The sequence below is a fragment of the Akebia trifoliata genome, chromosome 3, assembly GCF_017979445.1.
Source record: "Akebia trifoliata isolate Shusen 1 chromosome 3, ASM1797944v1, whole genome shotgun sequence".
In the NCBI taxonomy this organism is placed as follows: Eukaryota; Viridiplantae; Streptophyta; class Magnoliopsida; order Ranunculales; family Lardizabalaceae; genus Akebia; species Akebia trifoliata.
The window spans coordinates 46,827,412-46,848,447 of record NC_141377.1 but is presented as its reverse complement, the minus strand read 5'-3'; the positions used below and the strand labels follow the sequence as shown (position 1 = coordinate 46,848,447).

The following is a 21,036-nucleotide window of genomic DNA, read 5'->3' as shown; positions in this document are numbered from 1 at the left end:
ATCTCGATATTGCTCAACAACGAGATGGACAGACAAGTCAATGTATCAGACAAGATTTAAACCCACGATTCATTTTTCTTATTGTTGAAAGAGACATCTCAAACTTGTCCAAGCCTACTTGGTCTCATTCACGAGACAAACGTCAAAATGAGTTTTAAAACCATGAGTTGGAGATGCTCTATGATGGGGTAAAAAAAAGTGAACCATGAAAATTTTCTTCAAATCAACACTAGCCATTGATATAAGAAAGAAAAAAAGAAAAAAAGAACATGGCATTTGATTGAACCAAAACAAAATAAATTATCACTAGCTCAATCCCCCCTTCCTTTCAATTATTAATTTCGGATTACAGTGAGGACTCCTAGCAAATGATCCCACCATGAACGAGCCCGCTAAGCACGCTTACAAGAAGGAAGTGGAGCTCCACAGAGGCCAAGGTTATGCCTGAAAGAAGAAGCAGGGATAATGGCCTTATGAGGAGGTATCCGTCCACGAAGCAGATTCTCTGACACATCAAATTCTCTGATCTTCCCCAAATTTAACAATCTCTCTGGTATACTACCATTCAGATAATTATCCGACAACACTATATACTCCAACTCTTTTGCATCGCCAAGTTCTTCTGGTATTTGCCCCAATAAACCATTCCCCTTGAGCCCCAACCTCTTTAATTCACCCAAATTCCCTAATTTTCGTGGAATCAATCCCCCCAAAGGGTTGTGTGATAGTACTAATGTTTGAATTGAGGCCATGGCGATATGATCACTAATGTCTTCATCGATGGGTCCAACAAACAAATTATGAGAGAGATCAATAGAATTGAAATGGCCTAATGGGTCATCGACCCTTTTCGAGAAGATCGTTCGCAGGTGGCCCGAGAACTTGTTGGAGTGAAGATCAAGGTCCATTAGAAGTGAGAGGTTCTTGAATTCTACAGGGACAGAGGAAGACAACCCATTGTTAGATAAATTGAGGAAAGATAGATTGGTCATGTTGCCTATCCAACGAGGCAATTTACCCATTAATCCGTTACTTGATAAATCTAAAGTCGATATAGATGAAGAAGATAACCATGTCGGAAGCTCGCCTACTATCCCTGTCCGTGCTAACATTAGCTGAAATAGATTCAATTTTGTAAACCAATCTGGTACTCTTACTAGACCCAAAGGATTGAAGGACAAGTCTAAGGTCTGTAACAGATTTAATTTTGCTAATTGAGAAGGAATGGGACCTGAGAGATGATTTCTTGATAAATCAAGTGCCTGAAGATTCCGAAGATTCCCAAAACTCGAAGGGATCTTACCTTTAAAATGGTTGTTAGAGAAGAATATATCAGTGAGATTAGTAAGATGGCCAATGGTAGCGGGAAGTTTGCCTGTTAGCATATTGTCTTCAAGGATTAGTCTCTGAATGCTTGGGAGCATCCCGATCGATGTTGGTAAACTACCCGTTAACTTGTTTTCAGATAATCGACAGAATTGAAGAGAAACAAGATTGGAAATTGAAGAAGGAATACTTCCTGTGAGTTTGTTTTGATTGAGATAAAGTATAATTAATTCCTTAAGTCCCCTTATCGTTGAAGGAATGCTTCCAGTTATTTTGTTCTCGGATAGGTCTAAGTACCTAAGCTTCTTGAGATCACCAATTGATGCAGGAATACTACCATAAAGATTGTTGGAATGTAAATCGAGCTTCGTTAACGAGACTAGTTTCCCAATTGAAGATGGTATCTCACCTGATAATTCATTACCCGACACACCTAATTCCGAAAGAGACGTTAAAGATTCAATAACACTAGAAGGTAAAGCACCAGAGAGAAGATTATCACCAATGTAGAGCTTTTGAATTCGGCGTAGATTTCGAAAGGTTGAGGGGATTGAACCTGTGAGTCGATTAGAATCGAGGAAGAGATAAGTGAGGTGTGATAGTTTTCCGAGCTCCGGAGGGATTGGACCCTTCAAGTCCTTAAGGTTACTGAGGTCTAGAAGGTGAAGGAAGGAGAGGTTGGACAGAGTGGGTGATATTGTTCCTGTCATCGATGTATCGGAGATGAAATCGTCGTCGGAAGAAAGGCCAGAACGAGAGACGTTGACGACTCTGCCAGAGGAATCGCATTCGATACCTTCCCAAGTGGTGCAACAATTTGTGGATTGGTTCCATGTGTGTAAGAGGTTAGAAGGATCAAGGGTGATCTTATCCTTGAAGCTAAGCAGGGCTTCTTTGTCAATGGGATGACATGCTTTTGTTATTAGACTCAGGGAAGAAAATGAGGATAAGAAGAGTAGGAAGAAGAGTGTCATGGTTTTTCTCTTAGATAGAAAACCCATTGAAGAAGGTACAGAACTGAGGGTGTAGAGGCCTTTTAGCTGTGATATATTGGTTTTAAGAAGGGAAAATGCCTATCAAGGTTGTATATAAATAAAGAATAGTGATGAATGCACGCGGTTGGATACACAGCTGACATGACAAAGGCACAGAATCACACGTCTTTTTCCTGTGTATCCTGATGAAAACAATCTATGATTCTGTGCTCTTGCCACATCAGCCGCGTGCATTCATCACGACTCATATACAAAGCATGTACCATTCAAGACCCTCTTTTTGAAACGTTGATGTTTGAAGGACTTTTCTAAACTTCTGTCATAATTAGTAAGATTTCCAATCTTGAATTTAATACTTCATGACTGGAGCCTTTATGGTCCGTGTAAACACAAATATGGCCCTTAAGAGCCATTTCCCAAAAAAATTCCAAAATAATAAATAATTTATTTTAATTTCAAAAGGAGAAATTATCTTTTTTTATATTTTAGAATTAAAATATTTCAGTTTACAAGAGAAAACAATTTTATCAATTTTATAAGACAATAAATATTTTCCCAATATTAGTAATTCCATTTTAAAAAATTGTAATTTTTCCCCTCTTTTTAACTAAAATATTATAATTTTATGAATAGTAATTTACCATTTTCAGAATTAAATATATATAGTTTACTATTTAGAGAATTTTTCAATTGTTAAAAAAAAATTATTTTTCACAATTAAATTTTAATTTTAAATTTGAAAGTTTGTGGGTGTTTGATAGCGGTTCATTTCAAAGTCTTCGATCAAGTCAAAAAAATAAAATAGAAATATTTTTTAATTTGAATATGAATTTTTTAAGTAAATTTTGACGTTTTTGGTCTTAGATTGCCAATGAGGTAATCCCTTTGAACTCAAACAACCCTTAGTAAAATTTAAAATCTCACTTATTGTTTTTCATAGATTAATAACCTAGTCTGCCTCTTTCTGCACTATTCAACCAATGACCTAACTTTCCTTCACAGGAAGTGGGCTTGGTTTGACTTATTAGTAGAGGCATAGTGGGCATCACATGCCTCATGCTTTGCCGGATTGTTGACTTTGAGGAGATTTGACTGTAATGAAAACATTATCTCTATAAGTACTTTTTTAATTGGAACATTTAAAATTTTTTCTAATTTTAATTTTGGAAGGGTTACAATGTCATTCATTTCTCATGATTAGATTTGAATAACACTTTGTATTGTGTATATGAAAATCTTTGTGAAGCTCACTTAATAATTTGATCAAATACTTATTGGATATTTAATCTAATACCTTGTATGTTACACCTCCTAAGACATTATTTAATAATAGTAATGAAGGATAATCCAACTAATAGTAACAAATACAAAGAAGGTAAACAATCTCACAGAGAAAGAGTAAGAACACAATATCCATAATATGAGATTTTACGTAATTCATTCATGACTACATCCATGGAGGTATAAGCGTTGGAGTTCAATTTCACTATAAAGAAAACATGCAAATCGATACAAGGAAATATATCTCTATCATTTAACTTCACCTTCTTCTAAATCTCAATTTTCCCACATGTCTCAACCTCTCCTCTCTTGGATTTTCTCTATTTCTCTATTTTCTTCTCTAGAAAATACTTAGATTTGAAATTAAACTTCTCACAAAATAGTGTTGAATTTTTTTCACTTATGAGAATATAGAGTAAACAAACGCACGTTATTTTGACAAAAGTACTGAATTTAATTTTTTTTAGCAATAAGCACTGAAAACAGCGCAAACAAACACCGCCTAACTCAAATTACCTTAGACTAACAAAAAATACACACATTTGGACTTGGCATAATGATTTTGAGCCATACTTTAACACTTTGATGATTAGATCTAGTGATGATGTATATGATGAGATAGATATAATGCTGGGGTGACATTAGGATTTATTGAGATTTTCACATTTCTGACGTTGAGATGCACATGTAACAGTAGATACTTTTTAGTCGTATCTCGAAGAAACATATCTATGACTAACACATCAACGCAGTGAAATTTGAGATTTTAGTGACATCTACTTTCAAAGCCTTTGATTAGTTGTTTATTTTTAATTTTTTTATCCCTTTTTTTTTTTTTTATAGGTATTATTACTTGGGCCAGGGAGATAGTCCATGTGAGCCTCAAAATTATTAGAGCATGACTAGGTTAATCACCCCAGCCCAATTTATCAAAGAGTCGTGATGAATGCACATGGTAAATCATACACAGTTTGTATGTGATTGGCGTGGTTGTGCCCTTGCCACATCAGCCACGTACAGATCGCGTATGATTTACCGTGTGCATTCATTATTATTTTTTATCAGATTTGGTCAAAAATCAAAACCTCAAAGGATGCAACCGAATTCCCTTTTAATATATATAAATAGGCTTATCTAATAATCAAATATTAAAGAGGGAGGTAAGTTAGGAACCCTTTTTTTTATATATTGTTTTTATACAATTAATGAACCTCACCCATTTTAATATTTTAGCCTCTCTAGGTTTGTCGATTGTGATAAGGGCCTTTGAAGGGTGTAGATGAAGGAGACACCCAGACATGGCGGTCTCATATATACAGTATATTGTCCTCTAGATAATAAGTAGTGTGTGCTGTGGATTTGTTGGATAAATGTGTATCCAGGTTTCTTGTGGGTTGTTATTAATGAGATGTGCGGTTGAGGTGGGCCACTGTTTGTTAGTTTGTTAATTTGTTATACACCTCAAGCCCAAGCAAGGCACTCTTGTGAATCATTAATGCCACCACACCATTAAAGGTTGAGTTTCTAGACATAATTTTGTAAATAAGTTTAATAATTATGATGAAGAAGAGATGTCAAATCTTGTAGGAACGACACCAAATAATTTTGATTTGAGAAATAAAAGTGATTTCATCATAAAACTTGGCCCCGGCCAATAAAACCATAGATTAACTATCACTATATATAAACGAGGAATCTTAAAAGTGTGCAAGTTTGTAGCGTGAACACTCATACTTTACCATAATTACAACTGATTTTAAAGTTAGACTGTGATCCCAAGGCCCACAAAACGATTCATTTGAGAAGAAGTGTTGTGGATTAGACAAGAGAAGGGAATTTGTCTTAGGGAATCGATGAATTCGTGTCATTCGCCTTGAGCATTTCTCATTATGTGCTCAATATTTACTCATGGGCCTCCATTATTCAATAAGCCCAGATCTCAAATTCGATTCGGGTATCTGTCCTGGCTACATCTGTCCAACTAAACTGATCAACTGGTACACTGGCGTTGATGTCAGTTTTGTGCACGTGATTGGGCCACTGGTCCCACCTCTCAACATAGGGTGGTGTATATAATGCATCGTAAACCTTAACACAACCCTCGACTAGAAATTTCTTTCCTAAGTAAAGGTGTAGTATGTAGGCAAAGTCTGTGCAAACAACTCCAAGTTCTGATCCAAGTGCCCTCACCCTTTGGGAGCAATTTGATTCCATAAACATAAAATCAATATTGAAAACTTGTGTCTCTTATTCCTTGAGATTTGTGTTACAATTAATGTTGTACTTCAATTATCTTATCAATTTTTGATCGTCTTCTTCTATGAATTTTTCTTTTTTTGATTGTCTCTTCCATCAATCTTTTCCTGAAAAGATATTGATGTAATGCTGGCTAAAGAGCCACCTACAATCAAATTAGTACTTGATAAAATTACAGAATAAAAAGAAGAAGCTTAGAAGTAGAGAATTATTATGTGGATTTTTCCTTTGGTCTCGAGTGGGAGGAGTCTCCCTATAGAGTTAATATATTAATATAGGATAATAAATTCAATTGTAATCACTCACCATGGCATGATGTCTAGCATTTATGCCATTAAGGCTCATGGTTCTTATAACTTACAGAATAATGATTTTCTAGCGCCTCCTCCTGAAACACGCCCCCCTGACATGGCATGTGCTAGAGCCATAAATTCTTTTTCTCAAGATACACAGTCGCACATATTTACAGGGATGAACAATTGTGTATCTCAAAAGAAAAAAAATCTATGGTTCTAACCCATGCCACATCAGGGGGCATCAGAAAATCACGACTCTACCTTACATGAGGAGTGGTCTTTATTGTGTATGTCCTTCAACTCAATGACTACTCAATTTTCCGAGTTGACTTAGTCAAGTTTGCCTTCATAATTCTTTTGATTGTGATTTCTTCCATGCTTTTTGCGGTAAGTGCAATAGTAACACCTTGTTATTGTGTTGTTATTTGAATAGGGTAATCATATTGCTGTGTGGGTAGTTCAGTAACAGTACTTTTGTTATCGTGTTGCTACTCTGATAGTTTTACTTGAGACAATGATTAAATTGATAGTAGCAATGACTTTCTCCTTGTATTGCTACTCGAGTAGCTTTACTTGAGATGGTGATTGAATTGGTAGTAGCACCTTTTGTGGTGTATCGCTACTTGGATGGATTAGTGTATTTTAATGCCATACTATTGTGTGGCTAACTAGTAGAAATTCCATGAGGATAATAGTGAGTTGTCACTTTCACCTTACCTTAGCGATAGTAAAAGAAGGATGTTGAAATAGGTTGAATAAAGAGAGAGAAGAAGAAGATTGCAAAACCCAATGGATCGAGTTATACGCATTGGAGAGGGGAAGAGGACAATTACCTCAAGAGGGTTGAACCTCCTATCTTGGATATATGGGGTTCGGCTGCTTCATGTGGGTTCGACCATAAGTGTGTAGAGATCATTCATCCTTAGTGGAACGAGAATGAAAAAGTTGGAATTCCAGTGCTTGAGAGAGAGGTAGAGGAAGAAAACCAAGAAGTATAGGGGACGAGCCACCTATCTGGGAAAGGGAGAGGGTCAGTTACGCCAAAGGGGCTGAGTCTCCTATCTTGGAGATGGAAAGGGTTGTCTACTTCAAAAAGGACTATAAAGTAAAGGAGAAGAAGACGTGAGCATATGATTGAACCTAATACGTCGAAGAGGGTGTGGGTGAGGGCGAGGGGTCGATTGCCCCAAGGGAGTTGAACCACCAATCAAGATGATAGGGGTTCGGCTGCTTCAAGAGGACCAAACCAATCGAACCATCTTAGGGTGGCTTATTTGGTTTGGCCAGATCGACTTGAATCGATCCTACTCAATCGGGTTGCCAATTGACTTGGTTTGGCTAGCTTGGATAGGGTTGGTTTTGAGTCATTTCGAAGTAATTTTCTCCATCATTAAAATTATTTTGTTAATTTTGAGGAATATTAAATTTGGTTCGTACACCATGGCTAGCATGAGGCGCTACTTTTTGGTGTGTAGGTCCCACTTGTCATATTTGTGTGACTAATTCATCATATAGCTTCGGAAATCCAATTATTGAAGTAAAAATTGAACTCTGTGAATTAATAAGTATGTTAGCTTCACCCGTATGAAATTCGTCTTATTCTATAAATCTTATTTCTTGCGTGACGATAAAATATCTTCATTGATCTGTGTACATAACCACCCAGAAACCAGAAAACGAATCCCAACAGAATTTTCCATTTTGAGACGAAAACGATTGCACAATTTGATTCGTATATCTCCATATGACACATATTATTACATAGGACCCATTTAGGCATGAATGGTTGTCCTACTCTTGGCTCTTTTTGATCCTACACTTCATAATCTATCAGATTTCTAATTTCTGGCCTTTCGAGTCAAGCATTTTCATCAATAATTCCATAATGGCTTCAAAACTCTAGATGAAAAGTGTTTGATCGAGATGGTTAAGAATCACTAATCAAATTGGTTTCGTTTTGAGTAACTCAATGGACAGGTGAGTAATTAATGAGCAAGTGAAGCTAAAAGGATTCCATGTCGCACTTTTGGAGTGCAGCATTGCAAGACTAACACATGAGCTAACTTTTGTCCCTTCAATGCTCCTAAGCTCTACTTTTCATTGAGGGAAGATCATGTAGTCCAGGGAGTTGGATGGTTACCAAACACCAGGTCGCCCTATGCACTATAATTTTGCTTGATTGGGGATTTTTCAATCCCTTGATTGGTGGGCTCCAAGCTCATGATGGAAATTAATGGGTAGAAATAAATACTAATTAAGCTGAATGGTGATTTTTTATTCCTCGTAATTCGACTTTCTCTCCCGTGCGTCAATTGATTCACTTAGATCAAGGACCCAACATGATTTATATAGAAAACAATTTAGTAAATCTTAATTAGACATAAATATTATGTTTAACAAATCTAATTCTTATCTTAAATCAGTCAAATCTTATCTTAATCTTTGTAATACATGTCTCCATGTAGCACAATACACCTTATTATATTATTTCATATCTAAATACTCACGAAACACACCATGCAGTAATTTTTTTTTTTTTTTTTCAATTTGAGATTTCATAAAATCTGGGATTTATCCATTGCAGGATGTTGCGTGTAAAACTTCCCTAATGCGAGTATTTTTTAAAAGAGTCGTGATTTTCTGACACCTCCTCTAACGTCTCCTGATGTGGCATGGTCAACAATCATAGGTTTTTTACCCTTGAGATACACAATTGTACATCTCTATAAATATGCATAGTAGTATATCCTGAGAAAAATAATCTATGATCCTGGCACATGCCACGTCAAGGGGTGTGTATAAGAGAGATTGGGGTTGGGTTCAGAAAATCATTATTCTTTTGAAAATAGGAGATGCTCTTGATTAGTTAATTTGAAATCTGTGAAATATTTTATTGACTTTTGCGTGACAAAATTTTCAATTTTGACATATATGTTAAGAAAGAACACAATATTTACAAACATTGCTCACTGCTACAACTCAAAAGGAGGAGATCAGATCAAAAGATAAAACTGAAGCAAATCTCCCATGGAAGAAATTTCACTGAGAGAGGGAGTGAGGGAGATCAAATAACAACTGAAACATGAAGATAACTCCCCATAAAACCACCATTTGTTCTTCACTAGATTTGATTACGGAAGAGGCCTGGATCTCTTGTTGGATGGCTGTCTGATTTGAGGAACCATAAAACCATGATTACTCCACCTTCTGCTCACCTTTGGATTTGGATTAATAACCTCCTTTAACTCCTTAAATAACCCATCCTTCTGTTCTTCAAATTGGGGTGGAAAAAGAGGTGATGGGGCTTGAGGAACCCAGATCGTTAGATCTTCAGAAACGACATTACCCAGATTGTTTTCAAGATCAACGTCCAGAAACGGAGACAGATCATTATTAGACTGCAATGAACCCAGAAAGAAATCGTCTAAATTATACAAATTAAACCGAAATTAAAACAAAAATAAACAGCATAATTGAAGAATGAGAAGGAAATTTTCAGTCTTGTAATTGCAAACCTTACAGAAACCATTGGTGGGAGCAGAGGAGGAATCGAGAAAGTCTTCTACGTGCCAGCCTGGCAACATCTCTATCAGGTACTCTGATATACTACTGGTCGAACCCACTTCGCTTGCTGTCGTTCGATCAACAACATGATTACCACCTTTTGATGGAGTATTCTCAATCGACGGTGGAGGATCAAGTAGTTCAGGAGAGAAAGATTGGGTTTTCTTAATGATCTTAGAGTGAGCAGAAGCATCGCAGCCGTTAGTTGAAGACGAAGCAGTTGTGGTGGTGGTGGTGTAAGAGGAGAGTTTGATGCCTGTGAGGAGAAATCTATTGTGACTCTTGGTGTGTTCGTTGGCTGTGTGAATAGGGATATCGCATTCTTTGCAGAAAATCGCTCTGTCCTCTCGACAGAACAAGAAGGCTCGCCTCTCCTATAACAAATTAACATCAACATCAATAAATAAAACCCATAATCGAAGAAACAAAAAGAGATTGAGAATTGAGAGAGAGAGAGGAGTCTTTCTCTCTTTTGGTCTCTATGTCAAAATTAAGCGAATACCTGGCAGACATCGCAACGAGGGGCGTCTTTGGAAGAATGGCTGAGGAGAGAGAAGCGATGGTGTTTACTAGCGAGTTTGTTTGCGTAATGGACACGATGGTCGCAGCCATCACAGAGTGCAGCCTCATCAGCAGAGCAGAACACTGATGCCTCCTCTCTGTTACACACGTCGCACTGGATCTTCATTTCCTTCTTCAAGAAATTAGAAATGAGAGATGGGCTAAGAAGACTTGGAAGCTTAAGAGTATTGGATGTAATGGTGTGTGCAAGGGAAATGGATGAACATGTCTTTCCAATTCATGTGTGTGTGTGTGTGTGTGTGTGTGTGTGTGTGTGTTAGGGTAGATCCGATCCGACCCCCGCAATTACATATTTAAATTCGATTAGCTTTTTGTTTGAGGTATAAAAAATGGTTTCTATTCTCTGTCATTGTCTGGGTCTCTCTGATATTTCCATATTGGGGCAGCATGGGCAAGGGCAAGGGCAGGTGACTCACCAAGCACACGCACATAAAACACACTCTCTCCCTCTCGTTCGTTCTCAAGGACACAGTCAGTGCCAGCATCGTTAGTTGGGTTGGGCCTCTCTGCCGGTCCTTGTCTTACGCTCTCTCTCTTTTCTCTGTGCAATTTGAGAGTTGGACAAGAAGCGCATTAATTGATCCGAGCGTTTTCTTTAAATACATAAATATAACAGCTTGGTCTATCATAATGGGCAACTGGTTCCTTCCATCTAGGTGTGTACCCATACTTCATTGTTGATTACAATTTTGCCCTTAATATCCTTGGGATGCCGTGTTTCTCTAATAAATATGTGTATTGAGCTGATGAATTAATGGCGTGAATCGCCCCCTTGGAAAGTCATACATGCAACTAGTTGAATCGAGAGTCAACTGAACCTTGGAGGGTGGTCCCAAGAAATTTATTGTTTCATGAGGTTTCGAACACTTGACCTACTCTTACTGAGGAGCTTATCAAGGCTCTGCTTGTCACTAGGCTAACCCCTTGGGATTGCATGAATCTTTAACCTATATTCTCTTGCAATTTTCTCTTCTCTTAACCCATCAGTTCTTTTTAATTTTATTTTTACGTACACATCATATACATGCGAGGTCCAGCATTGAAATCCTCCTCTCACACCTCAATACATGCCATGTGAGCCACAATTCAAGGAAATTATTAAGGAAGATTCTTTGTATTGTGGATCATGGGACATGTGTTGAGGTGTGGGAGGAAGGTTTCAATCCACCACCCTCATTGGATAGGATCCTTTATTTTTTAAATGCATTTGGGGTCATATCATTGAGTAATTAGCTTAGCACAAAACTTTGTTAATAAAAAATATTTGTCCCAGAAAAATGGGCAATTCCCTAAACCACAACAAATTTTCAACCCTTGACCAACCGCCAACATCATCCATTGATGGTGAATTAATGCTGAAATTTTATTTAAAATGCCCTACGAAGACAGTTTATTTAAATGTCACAAAATATTTGGAAAAAAAAAAAAAGAATAAAATGATTCCAATAAGAGTGTAGAGTTTGTCTTTTTTATCGAACAAGTTCATCCTTTAGGATTTTGTTCATCAACTTATTCATTGAATCAAATTATCCTTTAGGATTTTCTTTGCATTTCCTCTATTAATAACCTCCATTGCAATATTAAAGAAATCATGTAAAATCGAACTTAAAAACCTTCATTTCATGCAATGTGTGAGGATGAAAAATCTCAACCAAGTTCCAATAAATTTCCAAGTCAAAATATTCATTCTATAACAGAAAACAAGAAAAAAAATTAGGATTTTCAGTACTACACATGGGGTGGGTGGTGGTAAAACTAATTTTAATATTCACAAGCATGGGCAATGCTAATTTCATTTTATTTTATTGTTATATTTTTATAGTTTCACTATCAAGAAAACATATAAATATTATCCTTTGCCTATAAATATTAAATTTAGTGTTATATCTTGCACAAAACTAAGCCCCTAAAAAAAAATCTTGGTTTTTGTTAGAAACGAAGAATTTGAGTCTGAAATACGTTTAAAAACTCAACTGGAAAATTTAATAATCACCCATTGAAAAATTTAAGAATCACTCATTGCACCAAGTGAGAGTTTTAAAGCTTGATTTCACTCGATTATTTTAAGATGGCAATACAAGTCGTTGAGGATGAAATTAAAAAAAAAAAAAAAAAAAAGGTATAATGAATTATGGACAATGGAGTACTAATACACATCCCCAGAATATATGTAGTTGTTTATCCCAAAGAAAATCTATGGTTCTATACATAGCCACGTATAGGGGTGTATTTATTGTGTGTGTTCGTGTGTGAATCTGTGTGTTCAGAAAATCACGACACGACTCTTTAAATAATCATTTAGGTGTTTCCCTACCTCCATCAAGATTTGCTTTGAAGTTTAAAAATAATTTTCCTTGAGAGAAGGAAGTTGATTAGTAGTAAATACTCTAAAATCTTATAATTAGTTTATTAAGCCATCGACTTCCCAATCAGGAAATATTTGAAGTTACCCTCTCCAATTGGTTCATTTTATTTTATATTGGCCAGGATAGATATTATATATCACACACTTCCCTATTTGTTAGGTAGACTTTCACACCGAAAGTTAGTTTCAATAATAATTTTTAATTATTGGATTCAATGTTTTTAAAATCAAGTCAAATCAATGATTGAATCAAAAAAAAAAAAAAAATATTCAATTTACTTGGACTGAATTGTATGTATCAAAAAATTAAAAATATCTATAGTATAGTACATTTTTCTTAAATTACCTTAATTTCTTTTTATCAAAAAAATAAGATTCATAAGAACAAGTGATCGAGTGAGTGAATTGATTTTAATACAAAATTTTTGTCGATCTTAATCCAATCACCAGTTTGGTCCAGTTTTTAAAACACTTATTGGGTGTTTATATTTATCATCAAGTAAAATATTCACATCGTGTTTGAGTTCTCGAGTAAATGTTCATTTTCTATTAGTCTGTTAAAGAAGATCGATCTCAACGAGAGCATATCAATTTTACAAATATGGACAATATGTCAAATATTCACTAAAACATGAACGGGTATATATGTGTATATTATATTAAAGGTCAGATATGGAAATATCATAAAAATTTATAAACAATGCCGTGGTGGAGGTCGGCCAAAGAAGAAGACAAATAACGCCTTTTCATGTAAGATATGAAAGATCTCAAGAATCTTGAAAGAAGGAATAAAATACGTTGTCGGTCATCCCCATAAATTATAGATAAGAAAAGAATTCAAAAACAGTAAATATTTTTGTTCATCATCTGACTTGTGGATCAAAAGAGGGATGGTGAGGCCTCACAAAGTAACAAAAGAGCATGTGAAACACACCATATGACCATGCCTACTTATCTTTAGAGACAGTTCTTGTCGGATAAAGAGAAAGAGAGAGAATATTAGTCTAGAGACATTTACTATGTGTAGCGGAAGAGTCTTAATTTTTCATGCCTTAAATCCATAGAGTATGTGATAGAAATCTTAGAAAATAACTAAAACACTCTCAAGAGAGAAAAGATATGAGACGTCTGGTTTAATAATGAGAAAAAAGAATTTGGTTTTAAAATTGACTTATCTATCTATTTCATTGGTGGACGATACCGAGATGTATCAGACAAGTCATCTTGATCTCAAATGGGATTTAAAATCATAGACATGAGAGACAAATATATTACATTATACTTCTATTATAACATGAACTCCTAATCCCTTTACGACTTAAAATTCTTAATGTGAGAAGTTCTTTAGATGGTGGCATTTATACTTCCATCTTTTTTAGTCTTCTCTTCCCATATTTTGAGTGACGGGGACAAATATGCTTTAAAACACTTAAAAAATGTTTTGGTTGTGTTTCATATTGCAGTAAGTTAACTACTATGTCAGTTGTCAATTTTGTTACAGTGTCATATATAAAACCGATAACAAATCAATTCGATACTGAATCAGTATCACTCCATTATCGATCAGTGTGGATCGTCTTATTTTACGAATCTTGAGAACAATTGGATATTGTGTACATCACGCTTCCATATGTTTGACTAAGTATATGGATTTTTGTTACTCCAAATAATGATAATGATGGGACTATAAAACGATATTTTCCAACTTATTGGTGGTCGCTACCACCAACCCATTTTCCCATAAAAAGGAATTTATGGGGGTACGAAACACATGTGGATTTGGTTTCTATTTTTTTCAAACAAAACCGGTATTATTCAACCACATTTTAAAGTTTGAACCTAGTTAAGATTACCATGATTTATATGAAATTAGACCTTTGACGTGCAATGTGTCGAAACATGTTACCCAACTCCTGTTCCCTAACAATAAAAGGAGGTCCCTCAGGTTTCGAGGGCAGTGTACGATGATTAAGGACGACTTTTGATGTTTTCCAAATGGAAAATGCTGAAATAACATTTAAATTTACATCGTTTTAGACATTGATGATGTGGATGTGTCTATAGAATCATAGATGCTTTTCATCGAGATACGAGTGAGAAGCATCTATGGTTTTGTGCACGTCAATGTTCCATCACGACTCTTTCAGAATTTGTGAGGTCATACTTCTAAGCGTCGTGCTAGGGTGACATTAAATTTCACATCGTTTCACACATTGCTGACGTGAAGGCGTGCAAATAACCCTAGATGCTTTTCACTCGTATCACAATGCAAAGCATCTATTGTTCTGTCGACACATTCACGTCAGTAATGTGTGAAACGATGTGAATTTCAATATCACTTCAGCATTTTCCTACTTGCAAATCCCACGAATTTTAATTTGCCTACAAAAGTCTTATCTGTGTTTTTTAACAGATATTAATGAAAAATCAGATGATTCGAAAGAAGAGATGTGTGAAGTTTGAAAAGGCTAAACGGAATTCACATCAACATCCAACTTGATGCAATCGTCTCCTTTGTCATCGTTGAATGTGTGGTATTCTCCATGGTCATGTGATATCCAACCATTTTCTAATTTTGATGAAAATCAAAGAAATTATAATAATTTTTTTTTTAATTATTTAGATAAGCCTAAGACCTAAGGCAATTTGTGTAGATGGGGTTTCGACTTTTGATGCCCAGTAATTTTGTGTTGTTATCATAGATTTTACTACCTCATGGAGGTTGCCTTACTTTCATCCTAAGTGATTTGGGCTGTAAGCTAATATCATCCTCAATCATTGAGATGATAGAATACTTCATGATTTCTATCGTGAATGGTTGATTTCTGACTTTGAATCATAAAGTACTTTTTTCGGTTATGGAACTGTTGATGTGAGCTCTTTGCTCATGACTAGGAGGGTTTGCTCCTTCCAGTTGTGTGCTCAAAATTGAGTGACCTAACTTAATTTATTGCAAATCGAGAAATTTTAGTCGGATCATAGTGTGCAAGCACAATAGCGAAATGGTATTTTTTTAATTTTTTAATTTTCAAAAAAATACGTTTAAAACACGTCTTGCATCTCTAACAATTAATAACATGACTTTTTTCATTTGCGACAAAAATGCCGATTTTCTTCATTTTTTCCATTGGACAGAAAAAAAAAAACAATTTCTTATTTTTTCAATGTGAAATTTAATAAATAATAGAATTTAGTGACTCATAAATGTATGTATTATATTATTCATAACTTTTAATATATATTTTTTATCTTTTATTTTTATTTCTTATTTTCAACATTTTTATTGAAATTTTCCCTTGCTGTTTTAAACCCTTATTCCGACTTTGTGACTATGTGTGCAAGTACAGGCACTAGTCCTGTCCCAAAGAGTGTGGGATGCCTTGTGAAAAAAAATAAAAAATGTTCAATAATTGCAAGTCCAGCTGATTTTCACTAAGTAGGTCCACAAGTGTGTGTATATATATATTTTCGCATGTCAAGTTGTGTTTGATGACTTAAGTGGAAGAACAAGTACTTGGACCTACCACCATCTTGAAAGCTAAAAGTTGAAGCAAAAACTATTTAAAAACGAAGGAACACTTTTTAGTGGGTTCCTACCTAAAGCATAATCCATTATTTTGGAAAGAGAGGGGGTGAGACATAGTTGGCCCCATGTTGACAAAATGCATTTAAAGGTTCTCGTTATGCATATAGAGCTATGTTTTAAAAATCAAAAGAATTGAAAGAGTCTGCTTCGACTCATTGACTTGATAAATATGATCTGATTTATTTAAGAGTAATTAACTTCGATAGACGATAAACTATAATATAATGATGATGGTGTGACCTCATCAAATGAAGATTAGTGAGACGAAATAGGACTTAAAAAAGTCGGATTCGTATTGAATATGTGTCTACCCATATTCATATCTAGGTTTTAATTCAGTTTCAAATCCAGATCCGATTGAATTAATTGATTTGGGTCGAATAATTTAAAATTATGACAAAGTAATTTATTAAAAAAATATGACTGACTTATCGACTTGATAAATATGATCTGATTTATTTAAGAGTAATTAACTTCAATAAACAATAAACTATAATATAATGATGATGGCATGACCATATCAAATGAAGATTAGTGAGACGAAATAGGACATAAAAGGGTTGGATTCGTACCGAATATGTATCTACTTATATTCATATCCAAGTTTTAATTCGATTCCAAATCCAGATCGAATTAATTAATTTGGGTTGGATAATTTAAAATTATGACAAAGTAATTTATTAAAAAAATGTGGCTTATATTGGATTTGAAATTAAGACCTCCTCCTTTTGAAAAGAAGCTTTGACCGTTATACCTAATACTCATTTGTTGATTAATGATAGACTAAAAGATATAAAAATATAACATACAACATACAAAATAATATATCATTTGGATATAAGTGTATATAGGAATGGGTCCATATTCGACTCGAGTCAAGAGACATCAACTCATATCTAACCCATATTTTAATTTGGATATGCTTGAAAAAATCAAATCCACAAAAAATCAGAATTGGATTCAGATCACTCGGATTTCAAATAATATTTGACCAATTTTAAGCCCTAAGATGAAGACTTCAAAAAATGTTGACTAATGTAGTGAAGGTGGATGTAAACACACCAAAAAAAAAAAAAAAAAACCTTCAACTATGACAATATTTATTTTCTTATTAGTTTTGCAAAGCAACGTATGCTTTTCAAACCAATGTTAAGGATTTTTTTTTTGGCTCGAACAAGATATGCATAAATACAATTTTCATAGGGATCAGTAATTGTTCACTAGGGATTAGGGATATGATTCATAATGTTAGTTAGGGACCCTGGAAGCATTATTTTGTTACTTATCATAAAAGCATTAATTTTTTAATTTATTTATTCTGTTATTTGGGGTTCAATAGCAAAAGTATATTATTTATTTAATTTTTATTGAGGGAAATGGGACAAACGCACATGTCCTCAACTTTAGAGGTGGATCTAATAAGATCACTGTGAATTATGTGTCAGATTAGCACACGATGTCACACATGTAAACAGTGGCTCAACAACTACGATTATAAGATTATTCCAAAAAATACCCTTAAAGATTAATCACAAAACATGGTTAGTATAAAGGCAAAAATTTAATCATTTTCTCGAGATTAACAATCCCATTGTGATTCTAATTCTATCTTCAACCTTCACTATTTTAAACACTGTTGATGTGTCTACAAAAGATTCTTCGATGTTCAAGTTAGAATTATCTCAAGGTTGGAGGTTAATACTCTAAATAATTATATAGCTTTAAATTTTTCCTTATGATTACAGAAACAATTATTCCCTCAAATTTTACACTGATTATGTTTGTTGCATAATCCTTAGAGTCGTGATGAATGCACACGGTTGGGTACATGGCTGATGTGTCAAGGGCACAGAATCATAGATCATTTTTATCAGGATATATATAGAAAAAAGATGTGCGATTATGTGCTCTTACCACCTTAGCCGTGTTCCCAACCGCGTGCATCATTATTCTAATCCTTATTAAATAGGGCCCACCAGTGAGTCAATGAGGAATTACTCTTAGACATTAGGAGAGAACTAAAATGTTAACCGAAGTCCCATATGGCATGTGCATGTGGATTTCGTGACTTCGTATGGTATGTGATCAATACTTTGGTCTCTTGTGACTCGCAGCTGGATGTGACATACCATGAAAGTTGTTGGTGGGAAAATATATTTAAGGTGTGGATGTGAAATATTTACCAAAACATGTTACAAAATTTTAAACAAGGTTAGGGAGGAGCTCAACCTAAGAAGAAGACAAATAACACCTTTTCATTTCAAGATATAGAAGATCTCAAGAATCTTTAAAAAAATTTAAAAAAACATGTCGTCGGTCATCCCATAAATTTTAGATGAGAAAAGAATCCAAAGACAATAACTTTTAGTTCAAAAGAGGGATGGTGAGGTCTCACAAAGCTGGAAAAAAAATGTGAAACACCATATATATATATATATATATGACCATACTACTTTTCTTTAGTTACAACTTCTAGTCAAATAAAGAGAAAAGGAACTATATGTTGGGTCTTATATGGATGGTGAGGCCTCACAAAGCTGAAAAAAAATGTGGAACACCATATGACCATACTACTTTTCTTTAGGGACAACTTCTAGTCAAATAAAAAGAAAGGGAGATAATAGAATTTACTATATGTTGGGTCTTAAGATATATCTATTATGCACCGTTGAAGAGTCTAATAGAACTCATTTTTTGGAGAGTCTAATAAAACACATTTTTTGTTTGTCGAAAAATCCATTTATGTTGTAACACAACGATTACTTAAATTTTTTGTGTCTTAGATCTTCAGTGTATGTGAGAAATCATAGTAAACACCTTAAGGACTCTTAAAGAAAGAAAAGATAGGTGCGACAAGAGAGATACAAATGTGTTGCACACTCCTAATGTAACAACAATTCTTAATGTCTTTAAAACTTAAACTCCCAATAAAAGAAAAACAACATCATCATATAAGTTGGTTTCAGGTCTTATTGGATTCAATTTTGGCGACAACTGCAAAGTACTGATTTTTCAAACTTTTGATATTGAAATTGTTAAGAACTTGTGTTTGGATCTTAACCTTCAATGTAGTTAGATCCATGAAGATGAATTCAACAATTTGTGACCATTAAAGATTTGCACACATCATCTCTTATCTCTAAAATGAAAATATAGTTTTAGTGAGTCTTCACTGTCAATTGATTAATTGATGAGTTAAAATGATTTTCTTTTTGCAATGTGTTGTCCAAAAGGAAAAGATATCTTGGGTCTATCATCCCTTTTGCCATACATTGGGGACTTTCGAAGGAGAGAAATAGAAGGGTGTTTCATGGGAAGGAGAAGACAACTTATGATGTGACCTTGGACATTTTGGGTTTACTTTTCTGTTGGTGCAAGTTGAGTAAACTTTTTTGATGGGATATTGATAAATTTGGGGATCCAACTCAAAATCAATTGTCAATGAGTGGAGAGGCTCAAGAGTTTATAAAGAGAGAGGCAAGACAATAAGTGTCCGATGTGGGATTAAACTCAACATGCCCCCATGTGTGGGATAGATTGGGCTAAAGCACGTGGAGATATGAATTGGATGACATAGAGGAGAGAAACGCCCGCTCTGATACCATGATAAATCTAGGGGTCCAACTCAAAATCAATTAACAATGAGTGGAGAAGCTCAAGAGCTTATAAGGAAAGAAACATGGCAGTGTCTGATGTAGGATTAAACTCAACACGCCCCGCATGTGTAGGTTGGACTGGGCCAAAACACATGGAGATATGAACTGGGTGGTGTGGAGAAGAGAAAGACCCACTCTGATACCATAATAAATCTGAAGGTCCAACTCAAAACCAATTAACAATGAGTGGAAAGGCCTAAGAGCTTATAAGGAGAGATATAAGGCAATGAGTATCTAATGTAAGACTAAACTCAACAAGTATTCTTCGAGGATTTTGTCGAGATGTATTGTATTCCTTTTAGTTATGAGTCCATTTTTTTTTTTTTAACTGTGTAGGATTTTGTACAAAAGGGGGTAATGTCGTTCTCTTGTGTTTTTTGAAATAAGGTTATACTTCTTCAGAAAACAAAAATGACTTATATGGGTTGAGTTTTTGTGGTGAAATTTGTGGTGCCCAGACCATTAGTTGAGATTCATGCAGTGATTATTTCTTTTTTATTGCAAACCTACAAATGGAACTAAGGAGAGGACTTTTAGGTGATGGAGTGCAATTGATAACGGGTGGTGTGCACCTAATAGGACCCTTGGCAATTGTATATGCCAATGCTTTAAAACAATGGACCAGTTGGTCAAATTGGGTCGAACCTGACCTATAACTTAGTGTCAATAGAATCAAACTGTATTATCCTCAGAGACTTTACCATGTACACTAGCCTGCACCTGTCCTAAAAGTTTTCTTGCTTTTATTTTGTGCATAAATCAAGCAATTTTATTGTTGTTGTGCACATTTTAAAAATAAACCTCTCCCCCCACCCCCCCCCCCCAATAAAAAAAAATAATAATAATAATAATAATAATAATAATAAAAATAAATAAATAATTACAATGAAACTCTAACCTTTGTTGTTCTAAAAGATGAATTATTTATGAAGCTTCGTTGAGCTTGGCTAATGCTAGGCTTTTCGTAAATTTTTAATAACCCTTAGATCTCCAAAAGCAATTCCAATCAACCTTTAAATCTCTAAATTTAGAGATAGAGGCATCCGAACCTAAGTCCAACCGATTTCTAAATTTCTATCAGTCCCTCTAAATCCCTAGTCACGACTCTAAATCTAGAGACATAGAAAAT

At 34.8% G+C, this 21,036-nt stretch overlaps 2 protein-coding genes across 4 annotated transcripts; both read right to left on the bottom strand.

Annotated features, from left to right (window-relative positions):
• Positions 1–209: 209 nt before the first annotated feature.
• Positions 210–2,566, bottom strand: LOC147407429 (receptor-like protein 36). Of its 3 annotated transcripts, none has more exons than XM_086436000.1 (2): positions 1,736–2,566; positions 210–931 (listed from the first exon to the last, which is right to left on the bottom strand). In XM_086436000.1, exons 1-2 carry the CDS (start codon positions 2,325–2,327, stop codon positions 393–395), a joined length of 1,131 nt encoding a protein of 376 aa, XP_086292126.1. In that variant the 5' UTR covers positions 2,328–2,566; the 3' UTR covers positions 210–392. The 3 variants fall into 3 exon arrangements, with proteins under 3 accessions (XP_086292126.1, XP_086292127.1, XP_086292125.1); XM_086436001.1 differs by having other exon boundaries at positions 1,829–2,565; XM_086435999.1 differs by having other exon boundaries at positions 218–2,530.
• A 6,454-nt stretch (positions 2,567–9,020) lies between these two features.
• Positions 9,021–10,963, bottom strand: LOC147407428 (B-box zinc finger protein 21-like). The gene is made up of 3 exons (XM_086432843.1): positions 10,221–10,963; positions 9,670–10,092; positions 9,021–9,552 (listed from the first exon to the last, which is right to left on the bottom strand). The coding sequence occupies exons 1-3, from the start codon at positions 10,404–10,406 to the stop codon at positions 9,286–9,288; spliced, it is 876 nt and encodes a 291-aa protein (XP_086288969.1). The 5' UTR covers positions 10,407–10,963; the 3' UTR covers positions 9,021–9,285.
• Positions 10,964–21,036: the final 10,073 nt, after the last annotated feature.

Coding starts and splice junctions, on each gene's coding strand:
- LOC147407428 (XM_086432843.1), bottom strand. CDS start 10,406: ATGAAGATCCAGTGCGACGTGTGTAACAGAGAGGAGGCATCAGTGTTC. Junction 10,093..10,220: donor CTCGTTGCGATGTCTGCCAG/GTATTCGCTTAA, acceptor AATTTGTTATAG/GAGAGGCGAGCCTTCTTGTT. Junction 9,553..9,669: donor CCACCAATGGTTTCTGTAAG/GTTTGCAATTAC, acceptor GGTTCATTGCAG/TCTAATAATGATCTGTCTCC.
- LOC147407429 (XM_086435999.1), bottom strand. CDS start 2,327: ATGGGTTTTCTATCTAAGAGAAAAACCATGACACTCTTCTTCCTACTC.